This window comes from Parasteatoda tepidariorum, chromosome 10, assembly GCF_982258835.1.
Source record: "Parasteatoda tepidariorum strain Cologne lab strain chromosome 10, Ptep-v5.0, whole genome shotgun sequence".
NCBI classification, from domain to species: Eukaryota; Metazoa; Arthropoda; class Arachnida; order Araneae; family Theridiidae; genus Parasteatoda; species Parasteatoda tepidariorum.
This window is the reverse complement of record NC_141764.1, coordinates 64969465-64991312: the sequence shown is the minus strand read 5'-3', so window position 1 is coordinate 64991312 and position 21848 is coordinate 64969465. Positions and strand designations below refer to the sequence as shown.

Here is a 21848-nt window from a genome sequence, read left to right as displayed (position 1 = left end):
TAATTCAGATTATTGCAATATTTTATACAGCCAACCTAATTCTAAGTTTGCGACTATCAACGTTCACCTCCGTAGTCTTGTAATTTTGAACACAACCTAGAAAACAATGGAACTCCTGGGAGCCGTGGTGACTCAGGGGATAGAGCGCTTTCCTTCCAATGAGGGGACACGGGTTCGATGCCAGCGATGGTAGGTCGATAAGAATTCCGATCCCAGCTAACACCAACCACATATAGTGCTGAAGTAAAATATCCTCAGTGGTTGAAGAATCATGGGTTAGAGTCTCCTTGCCGTCAGGCTAACCGTGGGAGATTTTCTTGTTTTTCATCTCCATGTAACAAATGCGGGTTAGTTCCTTCAAAAAGTCCTTCACGAAGGCAAATTTCTCCCCAGAATTGGTTCAGCCATTCAACGTTGTTTCTAAAATAAACTTAAAAAAGGATCCTGGATAAAAGGATCCTAAAATAAACTAAAAACACCCGGATCAAGCATTGAGACAAACAAGCCATAGTGGAAGATTTCTTAGTGGAACTAACACGCATTTGTGTTATATGGAGTGAAAAATCATGAAAACCTCCTGTAGTTAGCCTGGTAGCATGGAGATTCTAACCCATGATCCGTCTGCTACTGAAGATATTTTACGTCAGCACTGCAGTCGGAGCAAACGGGATGAGGAATTCGTTTCGCCATCGCTGGGATTCGAACCCGATTGACCTCATTGGAAGGCTCTATCTCCTGAGCCATCACGGCTGCTTATTATAATATTATATAAATTGTAGAATTTCTTTTCATTCCTAATTATATATATACATATAAGCTTCGTGTGGAAGGACCATTGTTAAATAATACGCAAGCTAATAGTCCTATCAATATTTATTTAACATTTCGTCATTTATATTGTCTTTTTGTTGTAGTTTGAATTATTATCAAGTATTTGATTAGAAAATATCAGTTTTTAGATTAAAAATGACATTTATTAATACGATACAAAGTAATAATATTAATTAGTAAAACGTTCTTGAATCAATTTTCATTAAAAATTAAAATAATATTCATTGAAATCAATAGTTCATGGAAAATAATCCAAGACAATCTTTCAAAAATATAAATCATTAAAAATTACCTTCAAAATATTGAGAAATTAGTTTAATTGTCTCTGAAAGACATTTCCCAATATTTTATTATCTAAAGCGGCCTTTTTTGAAGAATTTTGAGTTCTTACGACAAATTTGTATAAAATATTTAAAAGTTATCATCAATATATCAATTAGAAATTCATATATTCACACTTAACAAAAAAAAATCAATACTAGTTGCAACATTTGAAATGATATGGCGTTTAAAAAGTCAGAATTAATAAAGTATTTATGTGTATTTACATTAAATGCTTTAAATATCAAAATTTTATTACTTTCAAATTCTTTTGTGAATTCTAATTAGTATATGATGGAATTACAATTAGCATTCATAATTTAATAAAATTTAAGCCCTATAAAAAAAGGTTCTGTGGCAAAAGGTCAAATGATACACAATGAATGTTATCATGAAAAAATTATTTACGGAACCAAAAATAATCCTATAAAGCATTAAGAGCTGAAGTGGTAGTTCAAAAATATTAAAAATAAGTAATAGTTTTTAACGAATTAATACCTTAGTAATAACATAGATTTTTAGAGACGTAGTGAACTATTTAAGTCCCTAAAACTAAGTATACCAAGTTGACTTAAATCATTATGGTTTTCATCTGGTGTACTTTGACCTATAAACTCTGTTCTATAGTGTAGGATTTTTAATCCACTTTAGAGCTCTGAAAACGATTAAGTGATGAATATAAAGATGAAAAAATTAAAAGCAAAAAAAATTAATTATATGATGTTTTAGCAACATATACATGCTTCGTAATTTAAAGATAAAATCGTAAAAAAATGATTGATGTGGTTGGTTGTTTAGATTGCAAATAAAAGAGAAACTTTTCGTTCCTCTTATGCTATATAATCAAAAAAAGACATTGTTATATATCTTTAAAATAACAGGAAATATTCGATAGTTGTTTTAAAACACTCTTACGTGTGCTAGTTACTTCCTCCTCTAATTAATTTGAATCAAATTACCAAAAACTTACATAAAATAACAGTTTTTCTTAGCACCTTTGCTAATCATATTTGCAAAACTTACAACTAAACTAAATCCATCAATACGGCTCGCATCTTCCAACGCAACTTCGAATGAACCCATAATAAAAAAAAAAAGAATATGATTTATTGCCATTTGAAGTGACTTAAAACTCTTCAAAAAAGTATTGAACCAGGTAGAAAAAGAGTTAAAGGAAGACATTTTACAAACTTTTCTTTTCTTTTTTTCTTTATTATTTTCAATAATGGCTGCTTAGTAGTGCCCTCTAACACACCCTATCCCATTCATCTATTCTATTCCAACAAATTTTTACCCGAAAAGTAAGTAAGAAAATAGGCATCAAGCATTTTCTCCTCCAATCTTCAATACCTCGTATCAGAAAAGGAGAAGGGGAGAAGAAGAAAGAAAAAAAAGACGATGAAGAAAAAAAAAATGCAAAAGTCGATAAGTCGCCAAACGTCGACCACCCTACATCTCTTCAGGTTTCTTCATTCTTCTTACCATTCTGAGTATTCTCCAATCCTTGTCTCCGCTCTGCAATCCCCCCCTTTCCCAACCAGAAACATCGATTTCCGATTGGTGGGCTCGGGTAAGAAGGAAAAGGGTGGGGAAGGCAGTGGATTATTTTGTTTCTCTCCACCTCAGATCTTTTCCTCATGCTGGAGTTTTCTCTACTACTAACTCTATGGTATAAATATTTTCCCACGGGTTTTGGGGATTATATTTGATGCTGAGGTTCTAGACGCAATTTTTATAACTTTTTCGGGTCTGAAGCAAAAAGCTTACGAGGCTGTAAATATAACCCCCTTTTGTTTTTTTTTAGAGAATATTATTATTTTTTTTGTATCGTTTTTAATAATTTTCGGAAATATGTTGCTTTAATCTAGCTGTAATGTTTGAAATGCTCGTGTAGAATCAATGGAATAACGGTAAACATAAATTCTGTGGGATAACAAATGAACAGAGCTCTGATTCGTTCACATTTTCTATTTTAACATATGCAAATATTTTTAACTACTTATCATCACTTTGTTAAAAGTGAAATGCAATATGATAGAGATTTATCACATTAGAATAGTCATGCTCTTATAAAATTCAATTACCTATGTAGACTGTTTTTTTTTTTTTTTTTTTTTGGATTTTGATTTTAGTTTAAAAAGATTAATTACAATCATTGTTTTAAGTTTTAAAAACGGAGAACCAGTACTTAACATATTTATTCACTTCTACAAGTATGTATAGTACATCAATAAATACATTCAGAAAATTTTTTTGTTCTGTGCATCTAGCATTGGGGATAATTATCTTGTAGTCTAACAATACTGTTTTGTAAAAGGGGGGGGGAAGCTTGTTGTTTTATTTAAAGCATAACATAACATGTTAAATCACATTAATGCGCGATACTGCATATTTTTATTCAGAAATACCATAAACTTGTGATATTACGCTATCCACTAAGTAATTATTCAATTTATTTAGAAAAACTAATTTTTTTGCACTTTCTGGCCAAAGTTCAGAATAAATTAAAAAAGAGAACAAAATCGCGATTTTGAGGGACTGGAACATCTAATATTAATAAGATGGCTAACTATAGTCACATACATCGGCAACGTTGTTTTTTTCATACGGCAAATTTGTTTTAAGTCTATAATAAAGCAATTTCATGCTTATTTCTTAAACACCTAAAACTCAATGAGCTTTCTGATGTTCAATTATTTTGTAATAAGTCTTTTCTCTCGTAGAATCATATCGAAAATTAAAATCACTAATTTAAAATTGTGGGAATATTTTCAAAATTTTTACTTCACGCGCGGCTAACAGATTGTATAATAAATCATTGATCATTATTCTCGAATAATTGCGCCTGATTAATTTCTATTTAACATGCCATTTTATTCTGCTGAATGTTTTCTCTTTAAAGCGTAATGACGTAAAAAAAGAAGCGACAAAAAACTGCATCATCCGAAAAACTTGTATGCTGTTATATTTATTGTGTTGAAAACTTCATGTGTAGCAAAGACAAGCAACAGAATATAACTATTTCATTTATTCTAGGTGTTATTGTTGCGCGTCCAGGTTGGAAAGAAAATTCTCATTCACCCTGTATGTTAAAAATTTTGTTTTTAAAATTCATGTTATTAATTGTTTTCTTTTTTTTTCTTTTCATTTACAATGCTTTTTGTTGTTGAGGTATACCTGTTTAGGCAAAGGAGGTGCGATTGTTCTTGTTTTCCAATGGCACCAGATGACCAAGAATTCTGCCACACCCATACGTCACACTCGTTTATAGGGCGGACCCATTCATACATCCATTCCATTCATCCACAGATCGTAATTCTGACCGGAATCAGAGAACGATCGATCTCCAATCCAGTACCCCTAGAGGTATTGATTTGTTACGGGAACATGGAGGACTTTTGCGACTCGACAGATTTAACGTGCATCAGCCACTTCACTACACGGGGAGTCTTCGGCCGGCTGGGTTTGAGCCCCCGAACTCTCGGACATGGGCCCAGCGCCTTACCGACCAGACTATCCCGACCCTACAATGTTTTTTATTTCTTACAAAAAGACTTCCATAATTACCGTCTTTAACAAATATTTTTCTAGTATTTGACGAGTATGAATTTTAAAAAAAAATCACAATAAGAATCTCAAATTAACGTTTGAGGAGGAAAAAAGAAAATGCTAAAACCAACGAATGATTATCGATTTATGATTATCGATTGTCGATTATCGACAAAATATTTTTAAAATGCGATCTAATTTGAGAAATTTTAAGTTAGAAATTAAAGTTAAATTGAAAGAAAGGGAAAAGTGAGAGCTCAAAAGTTTTGATCACGGAAGGAAAAGACAAAAGATTCCTAAAGAATATTATACTCAAAATTTTATAAAATAAACAACTCTTATCTAAATTTGATCCAAAAATTTGATTACATCAGTAAGGTCAACATCAAAACAAAAAACAAGGGAGTTATTACGACTTTCTTTTGCAAGCATAGAAGGAGGTAGAGATTTGCTAATTTTTGCTGACAACGATGATTCCAAATTTACCAAAAGTATGTTTACATAATATTTAAGCGACCCCTCACTTGCAATGACCTAGAAAAGAATACATAAAATAAAATATTTAAAGTGAAATACGTAAAATTAGTTTTATTATCGGATAAAGTACCAGATACCTCCTACAATTGAACCAGTTTTTATCTTGGTTATAATACTGTGATAAACCACGGAAATTATTCGCCAGATTTTGAACCATTTTTTTTTCCCCTTTAATATTAACTTCCAACCATTCATGCGTTTTTATGGTTTTTAACTTCTTTTCGGTCAAATAATTGGTTACATATATAGAGTGGTGATTTTGGAACAAACTTACACATTTCTGTTTGCTAACAAAACTAGATTTAATATATTTTTTTCCCACTTTATTTTCCCAAATTTTCATTCCTTAAAATAACAACATCAAAGTAATTTTCAAGACAAAACTTATCTTCAACTTAAATTTTAAAAAAGTTATTTAACAAATCAAAACGGAAAAACAGTAGCACGTTCTGTACATTTAAAAGAAGATATTTCAAAAACTAACCAGATCTGTGATTTTCATATCAAGAATAAATAGTAAACTTAACCTATAAAACTTAGTAAAAGAGTTTGGAATTCACAGTAGTATTACGAATTCCCTAAAGAATGCACGATTTTAAATTTTATGAGGGTAAACTCATATCAGTATATCTCTAAGAAATACTTACTATCAAGATTTGTGCAGAAGTATTTCAGAATTCGTGCAGCATTTCGAATACGTGACCAGAGAGTGTGATCATAGAGATGATAAAAAATAGTCTGGATTGCTAGATTTGCAGTCGATGCCAGTATATTTGACAGACTAGTGGAGTTATGCTGCTTCTTAAAACACTACTTTCAAATTATTTTATTTTTCTTTGCTAACTTATAAAATGTTATTTTAAAATTAGCAAATGTCACAATATGACATTATAATGGAATGCCTGCAAGTGACGTAGTGTGGGTATATCGATCCTGATTGGTTGTTGAAACGTGGCATTTGTTTACGCTTGCAACTGTTCTTTCCATACTATTTCGAGTTAGCCAAGCTTTCCGATCATCAATTCTCTTAAGTGACACATTCTATATTCTTACACAAAGATTCTTTCTAAAGAATTTCGATTCTTTCATTACATATTCCTTACTTAGCACAAAGACAGGCATGAAGCCATGTAGAACATAAACAAACTAATTATGCATCGAAGTTGTCAGGTAAACAAGACTAATATATATCACGCTTACAATAAAATACATAAACAAATAATAAATATAAGTTAAGTAACAGACGTAGACGTGAAAGAATTATATTTCAACAAATTTGAAGTGCGATACCGTGCTGTATTTAATCAACTTTGCGTCAATAAACATTTTGACTGATGTGAAGAAACTTATCTTAATTGAACACACCATTTAGCTTATAAACGATCAGCTGAAGCTGACATCATCGGTCACGTGTGTGAATATTGTGATCTTCTTGAAGTACAATTACCCAATTAAATGATTTAATTATACAGAAATATGATTGAAACTATTTATTCACATTTGTTGCAAAGACATTTTAAGCGTAAAAACATTTTTGCATTATTTTTTTTAAAACTGAAATATAATTTAGTTTGCAAGCTCCAAGTGCGTGAGTTACGATAGAATTGCGTGAATAATATAAATGTTTTTGTTTATTTTGACTATCGCTTAAAGACGTTTGACATCTGCTGAAAAAAAGACGCAATAGTTAAATTTTCCTTCAAATAGGTTTGTTTGTTTTTCATCCGCTTTTACACTAAAATACTGTAAAGAAAATTCCAGCAAAAACTCCGAGTGGAAAAGCTTCATTAATTTTGTGCTGGAATTCCTTGGAGGAAAAAAAATAGATAAAACTAATATCTCGAATAAAAAGTTTTAAATTTTTACCGTATATCATCGGTACCTTGTACCCATATGTCGTGAAAGCGCGCTGCACTCTTAAACAAATTGTTAAATTAAACCATGTTTCAGTTCAAGATGAAACATTGTATAGAATAATCAAATTCAAAAAAGGATTAATTTGCATGATAATACTACACTACTAGTGATAATACTTTTTACTACTGATTTGTGGTAATTATATGGATTAACGCTCTCTGATATTTCTAAAAGCATAGAATTTTACTAGAAGACTTTAAGATAAATTAATAATAATAAAAATGTATTATAATACTTCCATTTTTACTTATAAGATAAAAATTACAGTATGCTTTTAAATATCGCATTGCTTTTTTTTTCTTCCTCTCCTGTCATCAGGAACAGCGGTTCGATCTCCCCGGATTAATTTGCATGATAATACTACACTACTAGTGATAATACTTTTCACTACTGATTTGTGGTAATTATCTGGATTAACGCTCTCTGATATTTCTAAAAGTATAGAATTTTACCAGAAGACTTTAATATCAATTAACAATAATAAAAATATATTATAATATTTCCATTTTTAATTATAAGATAAAAATTACAGTATGTTTTTAAATATCGCATTGCTTTTTTTCCTCTCCTGTCATTGCAAGGAACAGGGGTTCGATCTCCAGTGGTAACTTGAAGCTCACCCAATTTTAAATAGATGGGTACTAACTTGCTTGGGAAGTATAAGAGGTCTAGGAGGAATGCTGACCACATTTCCTCAATTAGGCCGTTGGTCACGAATTGTGCAGCGTTTAAATCCATTACCTCCCCCTTTGAACTAAAACAAACTGTTGCAAAAAAAAAAAAAAAAAAATATCGGATATATTTCTATGGAAAGACCGAAGTCTTACAAAAAAATAATTATAATCTCCTAACAACGAATCTTTTTGTATATCTGTTTTCTCACGGTCTAAATAATTTGAATATTAAATAATTATTCTTTTTTTTCTAATTAGTTTTAAGACATTACAAAATATTCCTGACGAACCATCCTCGCAAACAATCTAAATAATCTGCATATGAAAATCCCTCTGAAATATCACCCATGAAAATGACCAAGAACGAATACAAGTGTAGGTTTGGCTTAATTACAACCCATCCCGTGCGTGGGCGTGCGACATGCAGAGATATCACACTTTTGCATAATTCGGCGTGATTAATTTCATTTGCTTAGATACAAATGAGTTACAACGTTATTTCAAAGTAACAATGTAAAGAAAAGATTGAGACAATGAAACAAATAGGATAAATGCGATTATTAAGTATGCAAAAAAAATTTTTGCAAATGAAGTTGTTAACAATGTAATTATGATTCTGGGTTACTTACTTGCATATGCTTATTTAAATTTAAAGGCGTGAGAACGGCCTTCGTGTTTTAAATGTTTAAAATTTTCCGAGATTCCGTGTGATAAATGTTGTGGTCGCAAAAAAAAAAAATTTGGATTGAACAAACACATTTTTCCTTGACTGATTTATTAAAGACACGTATTTTCGAATTTAGGTAAAGAAATATTAAATCTTAACCCAGCATTTTTATTACTTAAGTTATGTTTTTTTTTTTTCTTTCACCTTTGCTCTTAAGTGATATCCGGGGTTAATAAGGGAAAGGAATGAGATATAGTGTGTAGTATTAACAGGTAAAATGAAAAATGTTAGGAATTGTTGAATCTTTTGGGAAAATCTGTATTCATTAAGATGGGAATTTTGTTGCGTGAGCCTTTTATTATAACATCAATTCGTGAATGGGGGCTGTCTACGAATTTTATTTCTGAAGTACTCGTTATCTGTGTTGAGTGATTGCTAAAGTTCGTGTCCGATTTGAAGCCAAATTGAATAGAACACTTTAACAGTAAAATAAAAAATATTCCATATTTATCAATCAATAATGTGTTCTCCCTCTTTACCTATTCTTTCAATGTTTCATATCAGATTTTAAAATATTTTTAAGGCGTTCATCGAGAGCTCCCTCGTCTTATGAGTTCGCTTTTCAATGAATGATAATTTTTTATACTGTTGGTATTAAACAGTTTTTCATGACTTTTAGGTTAAATGTAGTCCATCTCTAGCTCCAATGCACAGTTTTGAAGAGGGGGAAAGGAAAAACGTTTATGATGTAATTTTTTTAATCCATAAAGACTTTTGGTCTCATAAAAACATTCAATAACAAATAAAAAAATATTCCTTGATTTTAAAAAATATCGCCAGGTAAAAATATCGCTAAATCGGCGATCTTTTTCTTTTTTTTTTTTTTAATTAATAATTTTTTGTCTGTTTAATAAAAACAATTTTCTTTCTAGCAAGCTAGTATTTCTGGCAAGCTAGTAAAGTTTTAGTTACATATTAAAACTAAAACTATGCTTTGAATTTAAGACACAGAAACTGGGGCCTTGCATATGTGCATTGTGTATATTTGTTTCGTAATGGTTTATACAAAAAAAGTTCAACCCTTCCTAAAATTATTGGACCAAAATTTTGAAAATTTGGAGCACATTAATAATTTTAATTTAAATCATTGTATGAAAAAAAATGAAAATTATTTTCCTGATTCCTAATTCGAAAAAAAGGAAAAAAATATCGTTTTTTTGAGCGAATTTCACAAAATTAATGTCCTGGACGTAATTGGTAGTTTTAAACTTTTTTATGATATAAATAAACATTTTAAGTTGATTAGACAAACATTTTTAAGGAAATTAATACAATAAATAAATGCTAAATAGAAATTTTTAAAAAATACTGTCGAATTTAGATAAACTACTTAAGGTAAGTGGTGAAAGTACTCTGAAAAATAGATTATTCGAATCTATTATGTCGGATGCTGGTAACTTGAACCAACTGACAAACAGTTTCATTCATAGATCCAGAACGGCCTTTAGTCTAGGTTTTTGAATAAACAGAATTTGGTTCTGTTGTATGCATAAGCTGAAAATAAATAAAATAAGCTGAATATTGGTTTGGTATAAAAAAAAAAAAAAACGAAAAGGAAATGCTGTAAAAGTTGAGAATAGCTATCAGAGAAATATATTTCTTTATTGTTGAATTTAGTTATATTTTTGATTGAAGAAACAATTTAAGGGAAATTATTAATGCAGTTTTGTTTTTCATAAATGCACATCCTTTTCCTTATTTATTCAATATATTGCTTTTTTTCTGTATCTTTCTTTTACTTAAATAATTTCATAAAAATAACTAAAATATTAAAGAAATAAGTGATTACTGACGAAATATATAAATATAATAACGATTTTAAAGAAACCATAATTGATTAATTGAAGTCCTAACTTCGGAACCCCTGTCACCTTCATACTGAACCCTATGGTTCCTGAGGAACATCTTTTGGGAACCGCTGGTCTAACTTAGTCCCGCATTGAAATTGCAAGAACTCTGAAAGGTATCATTTTTCAGCACACAGCAAAATTTTACACTGCTTGCATAAAATATTAAAATGCAATAAAATTGAGTGTATTAACGATCTTCCAAATGTAATTTAAAAACAATTTGACCTTGAAATTTTGATACTGATAATACGGAGAAGCTCCCCTTATCAATGTTGGCAGGGTAGGGGATTCCCTGGGTTGTGGCTGTTCTGCGTGACAAGAAACTCGCGTTGGGCACGTGATCGCCGGAAGTGCCGACTCCCGGACAGCACAGTATAGTGGCTAATGAACCAGAAGAGGGTTGTACTGGTATCCCTCCTCACCACAGACCTCTTATCAGTGGTACATTAATAGCAATTGCGGACCGTATGCACCGTTCCATGTCGCGGTCATGTTATAGTGTGTGAAAATGAGCAATCGCTATTGAAGCCTGCTATCCCCCCTCATGTTATACGGTTAATAGTTCGAATCAGCATGTATTTTGATGAAATTAGTTGAGAATAATATCTGAATTAGGAAATTTCTCAACTGAATAATAAGTAATTCTCCACAAAATTTATTACGAAAGCATTGGAGATACTTCTGTGTAAAATAAACAAGTAAATTTATGCTCTATCAATTGGTTGTTTGAGAAAAGGAAAAAAACTTTTCGAATGATTTAACTAAACAAAAAACAAAACAAAAAATTTTTGCCAATTTTTATATCTTAATAAGGCTGCTCTTTGAAGGCTCTGTCGTCACATAAAATAATTTTTTTTTCCGGATAATATGCTATTTTTAGAACTGATGTGAGTTTGCAATAGTTATTCATGATGGCGGTTAGGTCAAATGTATCCCATCTTTTCAAGGTATATATATATATATATATATATATATATATATATATATATATATATATATATATATATATATATATATATATATATATATATATATATATATATATATATATATATATATATATATATATATATATATATATATATATATATATATATATATATATACCTTGACATATACAGTGCCTTGAGTCATATCACAGTGACATTTTACTGGGTCCTTTATTTATAAGGAGTTAAATTGTACAGTGTTTTCATTCAAGTTAAATTACAGCATAAGTGACATTAAGTTTAAGAAATGTAATATGGTTCAAATTTAAAATATATTGCTCTTAAACACTACAACAGTTTCTAGCACCGTATTTTAGTTTTTACGTTTCTTTTGTTTCTGATTAACCGATTTGAAAACTAAACTGTTTAATGACATCGAACAAAATTTCTATAATTTGAATACTTTTTCATTAAGGGTTGCCTGAAATAGATCGCAATGATGTGTGAGTGTGAGGCCATATTTTTGAATTAGTTTAGATACTTTCGTATCATCTGTAGTTCTATTATTTCATCTTAACAAAATTTTTTAGGAAAACAATTTTTTTTTAACGTGGAAAAAATAGCACAAAAAGAGTGCTTCTCATGCTTTCATCATTCTGAATCTCGGACAAGCAACTTTCATATTTACGTACTAGACCTAAGAACTCTTTCAGTTTCTTAAAAGTATTTCACTATTAGTTTGAACATTAAATCAATAAGCGTGCGTAATCTTTCATTTGTAACTACTATATCTTATCCTTATTTACTTCCTAATACCAATAAAAGAAAATTTAAATAAATGCATAATAAAAAAACATCTCCATTTTCGTACCCCGAAGTTGAATGTTGAAGAAAACGAATTGCAAATATTTGTATTTGCTTTTACATATCTTTTAAAGAAGACACATAAAAGCAAGTGCAAAATATTTTTATTTGAAATAAAAAAGTGAATGCTTAAAAGAAGAAGGATAAAAAAAAACATAAGTAAACAAAAATTGTTCTGAAACCTTTCACGATGAAGAGGTTTGAAAGAAGGGGATTTTTAAGCAAGGTAAAAGAGGTGGGGATGGAAAATAAATGAATGACCCCCCCCCCTTCTCTCGCAGAAATTTTACAAGCAGGAAGGTATTTTCCGAATACCATTTACGTTTCAATTGCTTCACCCGAAAAAACGAAACAGGTACAGAATCTCCGATATTTTGAATCAGAGACTTCAAATTTGTTATAAAAAAGGAGATAAAAAAAAACGAGAATATACAGTTGCTCGCAATAGGGGAGGAGGTACTTTTAAATGTGCTTAAAAGGATAAGAAAATGTACCTTCCAGTATAGAACAACATTAAGTAATCTATCTTCAGGTTTGTATGAATTTGAAAAGGATCTCTCTTTTTTTTTTTCAGTGAACGTAGAAAAGTTTTTCTAGAGAAATATTTTTATCGAAAATATATTAAATCTTTTGGGTAGCTGTTTATTAATAAAAGTTTTTTTTTCTTCTTCTTTTTTTAATCAGAGAGGAGGTCATGATTCACAATTCTACCGCTTGTAATTAAATCATACCAGAAGGAACAATTTTGTGATATTATTTGTACCTTTCACGATCCTAGTATATTGAAAGGAAAGGTATATTATTTTTATATGCATCACATAAAATTGTATAAATTATTCAGTTAAATTAACTATACATTTAATTTGAAATAAATTAAATAATCTAGTTTAATAATTTGAATTTTAAAACAATCGCATGCGTTTCTTAAAAAGGAAGCACTCTGTAGTGCGTAGTAGAAATTTTGACAAATCATTTATTTTTTTAGGAATTTCTTCTGTTTGCTAAGTAATTAAAGTTTAAAGTTTGTTTATTGAAATTTGATTTTCACTGTCTACATCAAATTTTTTTCATATTTGCTAAGCAAAAATTTGTCTAACAGGCTGTTCAAACAATGCATAAGTAGATTTTTTGCAATTTTAGATAATCCTTTTTGTCAGGAAAAACGCGAAAATCACAAACCTCCTTCCTACTTACGTAAAAAAGTTGCAGTACCCCACCTTTTTTTTGTAATTATTATTAACTTTGACCCTTTTTGAAGTAATCTTATTTCAGAATTAAATTCAAATAAAATACGTAATGTCCATAAAACAAAACTTAAGTTTTATTCATTTTATAAAATTTAGAGTAGAATATTTTTTGAGAATATTTCTGGGGTAAAAACTCTCGACTTTTGAAACCATTTACATTTTTTCCGTCTCTTTCGTTCATCCAATTTAATTGAAAGTTTCATATTTTTCCAATTTTAATAACATTGTTACTTTTTTTTTGTCAACAAATCATAAACACTCTTCACACGTTGGTCACTTACAGAAAGATTTTCCCCTAAACAAAGTAGAAACACTGTAGACTTCTTAGATTCGTAAATTGAAGACTTTAGTATAAAAACACGTTTAATGATGTCTTAAATGCACTCAAAATTTATGTTTTTGAAGCATGTTATGATCGGCTATCAATATAGACCATTAATTTTGTTCTACTAAGCTTTTACAGTTTTCTAAAAAAAATTGCGCTTGATAAACAGCTTTTTATGTTCTCATCTATTCTGAAATTTTGAATTACAAAAGTCACCATTTAATACAAATATCCTTCTGCAGAGCTCTTCAATTATTCAAATCTTGCATAGTTTTAGCCTAATTAAGATATCTAAGAACAGTGCGATACAACTATTTAAAACGACTTTAAGCTGTAACTCACACGAAAGATGCTGAAAAAGATTCTCCCCTCTCGTTGAAAAATTAAATCACTCTATAAAGAGAAAAATACCTCTTTTCGAATCAGAAAATACTTACCATAAGCTTCTTTACCCGTTACTTTTTTTTTCCTTTACATTTTCATCTGAAACGAGATGATTGCTGGTTGCAAAGAGAAAAAAAATAACAGATACAATAATGGCGATGTCGGGTACGAGAAAAACTGAACAATTTAACGCTTTTAAAGATCTAAATCACCACTTCTTTATCACCCCTCTATCATTATCCCATCTTGCTCAATATGGAACCGTTATTTCTTCACGAGTATTTTTTATCAACTGTAAATGGTGTTTTAGGACTTATGGTTATAATTCCGGTAAATGATTTTTTTTGCACACTTTATTGAAAGCAATTTCATTTTGTTCTTATTGTAAATGTGTCTTGATGTGTAATTTCTAATAGAATTGCATTTAAATTGATAGTTTTTTTATTGATTTATTTTTGTTCATGTAGGGTCTTTTTTCTTTTTTCGCTTGCATCATTAAATCTAATATTGTTATATTTTTTTAAAATCTAGTTTATAATTACTTTAAATATCACATTTATATTATTTCCATTATCATATTGCGTTTTTTGTTTTGCTTTTTCGCCTTTTGTTTTACTTTTCTTTAAAAAAAAAGTTTTTTCTGGATTTTTTTTATTAATTAAATGCATTACTTAATAAAATCTTTTAGAAACTATTTCACAAATGGAAATTCACATTGCATACAATAAATATTAGATAAATATAAGACTAAATTTACATAGGTGTTTCTTGAGAAGTATTTTTGCTCAATTCTCTCCCCCCCCCCCCTTTTTTTTTTCTTTATAAAAGGGAATTTTCCCGATTCTGAACAGAAAGGACAATTCTTTATTTCTGCTTACATTAATTCTTCTTCTTTTTTTATTTAAAAATCTTAGTTCATGTCTTATACCTTTGCAATTTGTGAAAAATATTTCTTCTTCGAAAGTTGGGCAGAGATCATGTGATATATCGATGCATTTATTTCAATATATTCACATATTTCTAATGGTATTATAATTTTACAGTGTATGAGCATAATCTTGTATCACGTTACAATTTAAAAACTCCTTGAAAAAATTTTCTGCAATAACAGAACCCTATTTGCACAAATTCACAAAAGCAGGACCCTGGTTGAAAGAATGTGACTTAACGTTTATTTTATATTCACAAATTACGAGTAATTCTTTAAACAATTTTAAAAAGACTGACCCTTCACAAAATGTCTAGACAGACCCCTGTATATATATATATATATATATATATATATATATATATATATATATATATATATATATATATATATATATATATATATATATATATATATATATATATATATATATATATATATATATATATATATATATATATATATATATATATATATATATATATATATATATATATATATATATATATATATATATATATATATATATATATATATATATATATATATATATATATATATATATATATATATATATATATATATATATATATATATATATATATATATATATATATATATATATATATATATATATATATATATATATATATATATATATATATATATATATAAAATAGTATTTAGTATTAATCAAAAAGGGCCTCCTATATTTTTTTTCTGCCCTATGCACAAGAATTCAAGAATTACTATGTTCATAACAAATTAAAAGCAATTCAACTTACTTGTTATCGCATGCGATAAATATTGTAGGTTTGTCAAAATTTTGCGCATCCAAAACAACTCCATTAATAAAATTACCCCCTAGTTAAGGCATAAACAATTTTGCAACAAAAACAATAACATTACATAAATCAAAAGACGGTTGTTTCATAATATCTAAATGTTAAGTGGGAGGATTTCAAAAAATTAACTACTTTTATTGCATCCGCATTCTTTATCACTCCCTCATCAAGAGAGAAAATGAGTATCAAAACACAATAAATAAAAAAAACTGGTGGGGGAGTCCCTGTGAGAGGAGGGGTTGGGGGTTTGAAAGGGATCCGGTCAATTCACCCTCAGGGCTAGAAAGAGAAGCCGACAGACGGTCAGCGATAGCCCCTCGCCGATCATCGGTCACTGTCGGGTGTTTTGTTGGGAACAAAAACATTTTTGTTCCCTACTCCTCCCACAATCTCTCACAAGTAGGGAAGGATTTTTGATGGGTCGATCGGTCAGATTCTCTACACCCTCTGCTTGGATGTGAAAAATTGAAAAAAAATAAATAATTGCCACCATAAGAGCTTATTTTTAAGCTAAGTTATAAGTGTGAAACAATATTAATTCATTTTTAGAAAAGAGCTTTACAAGCATTTTATTTCATTGAAAATGTATAGAATTCAAAAAAATAAAAAATATCAAAATTCTTCTCATAAGTAATCTTTCTTTTAAGCTTATTTGTATATAGATTACTGATCCATAAAATGTCAAAGTTTAATACAAAAGTACCTGGCCTATATCCAGTATTAAATGAGATATTCTGTATGAGTTTTATTACTTTTTTTAAAAATTTACATAAAACTCAAATTCCATATGCAACTCGAATTGAAAAGAAAAATTCACGTAAGGTACAAATTCTTCATTAGACGAGACTAGATACGACATAGATAGAAGGAATACGATAATTTTGTTTCTTTATTTTATTATATAGCTACTCTTAATTAAATACATTCGTCTTTATTAGATAAAATTAATCAGTTATTTTGATTAGTAATAGCCTATCCGAAGAATGCGATTTTTAACACTTTTTTTTAGGAGGGGGACATTTTTTTTCCAACTATCAAACAGCTGTTATGCATTCAAAGAAGCGTGCCTAATTGTTTGAAATCTTTGGGTGTGCTAGAGAAATTACAACAATAAAACTGAATGCCGAGTCTGGTTTCTGTTTACACCCCTATTTTGTGTTAAAACATCCCTTCAGATTTATCAGTTGCTGGTTTAAATGTTTTGCATTTGAAAATATCACATGTCCAATCAATTAGTTTTAAATTATTATGAACGGAATCTAGATCTTCAATTCATAATAATTATTAGCAATTCTTTCAAAACACTTCTGTACAAATAACAACATTCATCATAAACACATGAGATCATTTAATTCCATAATAAACGCTTAAAATCTAGATAAATAATCCCCCCCCCCCTTTTTTTTTAAGTGACTCAATTTTAACTGAAACATGGTTCGATTTGACAACTTATTAAGACTTGAGTGAATGTGAATGTTGACTCAAACAATCTTTTTCAAACGAGTCAAATTTTTTTTTTCTTTTTTCTCCTTCAGTATTTACCAAATCGTTCTATAAGACAGTGTTCAATAACATGGCTGTTAATTCCATCTTAATAGAAATAAAAACACGAATCATTTTTTTCCCCTTAAATACTTGCTTGTCTACGAAATTAAATCACTCACGTCTCTATTCAGGAAGAATTTGTACTTGTTTAACAGCAGATTTAAGACTCGCCATTTTTTTTCCCTCCAGCAGCAACTGATAAAAGGCAAAGAGAGCAAAATCTAAATTTTAAAAACCCTCTATTTCCCTTATCTGCCACACACGATCAATTTCAACTTGCGTGTTACACGCTTTTAACCTTCTCTAATAAAAGAGAAGCCCTTTTTAAAAACTCAGGACCATTCAAACTAAATCATGAAATCGTAGAAGGAAAAATATAAAAACCTAAACGGAGCGGTAGCGTTAAAAAGACTTGTTTATTGCTAGCGTTTGTCTCATGTGGTATCATAAACACGCCCTCCAAATTCTGCAGCTTCCCCAACTGTCTCATAAATCAAAAGAACCCTTTTCCTCCCCGACCCCCTACTTATCCCCTTTGCCATATAAAACACAGATCGTAAATCTATGGAGAAAGGTATCTCTAGAGTACCCTCAGTGGGGTATCTTTACCCCCAGCAGAGCCCTAATGTACTCCAACATGAAATTTAGCCTTTTTTCTTCTCACTGCACTCCAGGAATGTTCGACTGTTTGATTTGAATCGTAGCTTTTATTGACATCTTACATTACAAAGTTGCATTGTAAATTCTCGATACTGTTTTGATAGGCGAATATCGTTAAGTTTTTTGTTCGAACATAACTTTTTTTATAGGATTTTCGTGCCGTTTATTCTTTTTATATTAAAATAGAAAAGAATCATTAGTACCAAATTAAAATGATTCGAACCAGTGTATGAAAATTAAAAGGGTCTCGAAACATTAAATATGTATTGTAAAATTATGCTTGCCTTATTGTTTCAAGAAAAAATTTCATAATTTTTAACACGATATTTTTGCTGTTAGATAAATGAAAACTTAGAGCAAATCAGGTCAGCAATTTTGTATACGTGCCTGCCTGTTTATATGATTACAGCACTGAGGGAAAAAATAGGGTCAAAACTACAGAATATGGCAAAATATATGGTATTTCAGGCTCTATGGGAAAGCTAAAAAGCTCGGTTTTTTTTTTTTGCAAAGTGCTTTGGAAATGATTTTAGTAGAGTTTTATAATATATGATAAAATTTGGTAATTTTTTTTTACCATTATACCGTAGAGCATGGCATAAAAACCATTCATTCGGGTAAATTTACATTTCAGTTTCGTATGCTTTACTAAATGCGTGAAAAACCACCCACGGTTAGCCTAACGGCGAGAGAACTCTAACCCATGGTCCGTCTACCACTGAGGATATTTTGCATCAGCACCGTGATCGGTGCAAACCGGATTCAGAATTCGCATCGTCCAGCCATCGTTGGGATTCGAACCCGGTTCACTTCATTGGAAAGCGAACGCTCTGTCCCCTGAGCAATCACGGCTCAAGACTACAATTAAACTTTATAATTTTAAGAAAATTTACTAAAGTTATTATAAAATTTTTATTTATAATTTCATAATCAAAATTGAGAGAACGCTGAAACGCGAGGGCTGTTCCTCCATCTGGGCGAAGCATTTTAAAAAACTAATAATGCAAAATTTATTAATTTCTCTTTGCAATATATCTAGCTTAATATATAAAGATGTCAAATATATAAAAATCTCAATTTTTATTTTTTTTTATTTATTTATTTATTTTTTGTCGCTTACATTGATTTTTCATCTGTATGGCAGTACAGTCGTCCCCACTTAATCGTCCCTCGGATAATCGAATAACCCGCTTATACGAATGCAATCTAATGGAACCAAATCATTTTACATTAAACTAATGTTGAACTTCCCCGTTTAAACGGTTATTTGTTGTTTTTTGCCCCCGCTTAATTGCATAAAGAAGTGGTACTGAAATGAAAAAAAAATTGTCAATTTTAGAGAAATATTTCACCAGCTAATATAGAATTTATCTTTTTCAGTTAAGATATGGTTACAATAGGTGGTCATTTCAATAGGGACTTCTTATTATAGTAGGTGCTTGGGATGAAGTTGAAAAATTAATCAAATCTTGCTGCCAGTTATACATTGAAGTAAACGGAAGGGGTTTTACCCCTCTTTGACTTACTTTACTCACACATCATTTAGTATGTAAAAAAGGGATAGAGTGATTTGTTTTTAGGCCAAGACTTGTGGTCCCCTCTTGATGCACTATTAGCTTTGATAAGAAAAAGTTTTAAAAACCTTATACAATAGTGTAAAGAGTGTCTTTTTCTTAAGTGGAATAACGGCTTAATCCAGTGAATAATTTTGAGTTGGTTGCAAGTTGAGCGCGAAAAAGAATGATTTAAATTTATCGAAAAAAAAACAATGAATCTTAGAAACAATAAATTTCAAAGAAATCCCCAACTAAAATAGCGCATTAATTAGGAATTTCTCAAGTTGCAAAGATTAGAAGAAAAAAAATTCTGCACGTGTTTGAAAGGAATACGCACAAGTTGTGAAAATTTTTGTAGAAACAAGAAGGGAATATCTAATCTTGATAAATTGAAAAATTAAACCGGTATAAAAAAAGTCTTCAATTGTAGAATTTTTCGGATAGGTTTAAATAATATTTTAGTTCCTACATGATACTTTTTACTAACATTGATTTATTTTTATGTAACTTCAAATTACATTTTTTTATGATACTAAGGAAGAAAGTTTTAATTATAATTATTTATTGATCATATAAGTGAGTTTATTTAATCAAACCGCTATACTAAACCATTAAAATGTAGAATTTCTTGAAAATTCAGAATTTAAGATTGAATATTGCATTCCCCTTTTAATCGAATAACCCGCTTAATAGCATAGATTTGGCTGGAACCAATGGTATTCCATTAAGCGGGGTTGACTGTATACGCTTTCGTGTTTCAACTGGAATGTGGCATATCACGATGGCATATCTTAAGCCCTACTTTTCTCTCATAATTATACTGTTATGAAATTCAAATAATTCATAGCAATGACAATGAGTAGCTCCGTGCCGTTGAGCCTCCGTGGCGCAATTGGTTAGCGCGTTCGGCTGTTAACCGAAAGGTTGGTGGTTCGAGCCCACCCGGGGGCGAACTTTTATTTTAACCCAAAAATGAGTGAGCTGTTCAACGACTGTCATGAAGTAAAATGAGTATTAAACAAAAAGCGTGACAATTTTAATTTAACTTATGATTTAATTAAACTGATATTTCAGTATAATTGTAGTTTGAAGCATTCATTAGGGGTGATAAATAAGAAATAATCACCTTTCTGTTCGTGAAACAAACAAGAAGTAATCATTTTCTTTTAAAGTACATACAATTTACTTTAGTTTATCTTTTTGTCGTCGATGGGAGACTGTCCCATTTATATACATTTTTAAGAGCTCCAATTTCAAGCAAAAATATATTTTTTTATTTGTTAATTTTAAGAAGCAGTTTAATAGCTACTAAAAATATCTGTTAGATTATCGGGATTATATTTTGACAAAATCCAAGAAAAGTAGCCTGAAAAAAAATTTAATTCTTATTCAAAAATTTATCAATAATTGCTTTTTGAAAATTTAAAAAATTTTGATGAAGAATAACTGTTTTTCATTGATCTAAAGAATAAATACAAACGAATGCACATTTGAAAATTATTGTTTGGAAGATTTTTACCTTTGACGCAGAAAAATTCACTGGTATTTCGTATTGTATTTCATAACCATAAATTATTAAAATGCTAAATATAATATTTTCCCTTATAAATTACAACCCTACAACACAATGAAACCCTACAAAAAGTATGAAAAATATACATAATAAAAATTCTGTGTCAAAGGGTAAATCAGCTAAAATTATCTTTAGTAGACAATACTTAGCTTAGCTGAAATAAATTTAGCAATCACAGTATTTTATGTAGCCGTATTATATGTTTTAGTGGTGCTGCTTTTTATTTAATTATTTTTTTTTTCCTTTTGTAAAATCGGACGTGATAGCTTTGAATCTTAGTTGGACTTCCCGTATCAAAGACTTCTGGCATTCCTTAAAAGCATCGAATTTTCAAATAATTCACCATTTCAAATTAAAGAATAATATGCCTTGAAAAAAAATAGAGCACATGGATACATTAAAATAAGTTTCTAGGACTAATTTGAAATATAATCTGAGAAAAAATAACTTTTTTTAGCAATATTTTTAACAACTTTTCTTCCTCCCTCATTATAATAATCAAATATCATTTTTATAATTTCAGCTTATAAATATTTGCATTTATAGAAACACAATTGCATAGCTAAGACAGAAAAACTAATTAAAC

At 29.7% G+C, this 21848-nt stretch overlaps 1 protein-coding gene and 1 non-coding gene across 3 annotated transcripts in view; both read left to right on the top strand.

Annotated features, from left to right (window-relative positions):
* LOC107449891 (LIM/homeobox protein Lhx1) overlaps positions 1–21848 on the top strand; it is a 218201-nt gene that overhangs the window by 178564 nt on the left and 17789 nt on the right. Inside the window, exon 5 of one of the 2 annotated variants that reach the window (XM_016065562.4) lies at positions 4189–4236. The exons of the other annotated variant lie outside the window; for it this stretch is intronic. Within the exon in view, the coding sequence (XP_015921048.1) occupies positions 4189–4236 (48 nt within the window). The remainder of the gene's footprint in view (positions 1–4188; positions 4237–21848) is intronic. 2 annotated transcript variants of the gene reach the window in all.
* Positions 20567–20640, top strand: TRNAN-GUU (transfer RNA asparagine (anticodon GUU)). The gene has a single exon. It is a non-coding gene; the product is annotated as a tRNA-Asn (tRNA).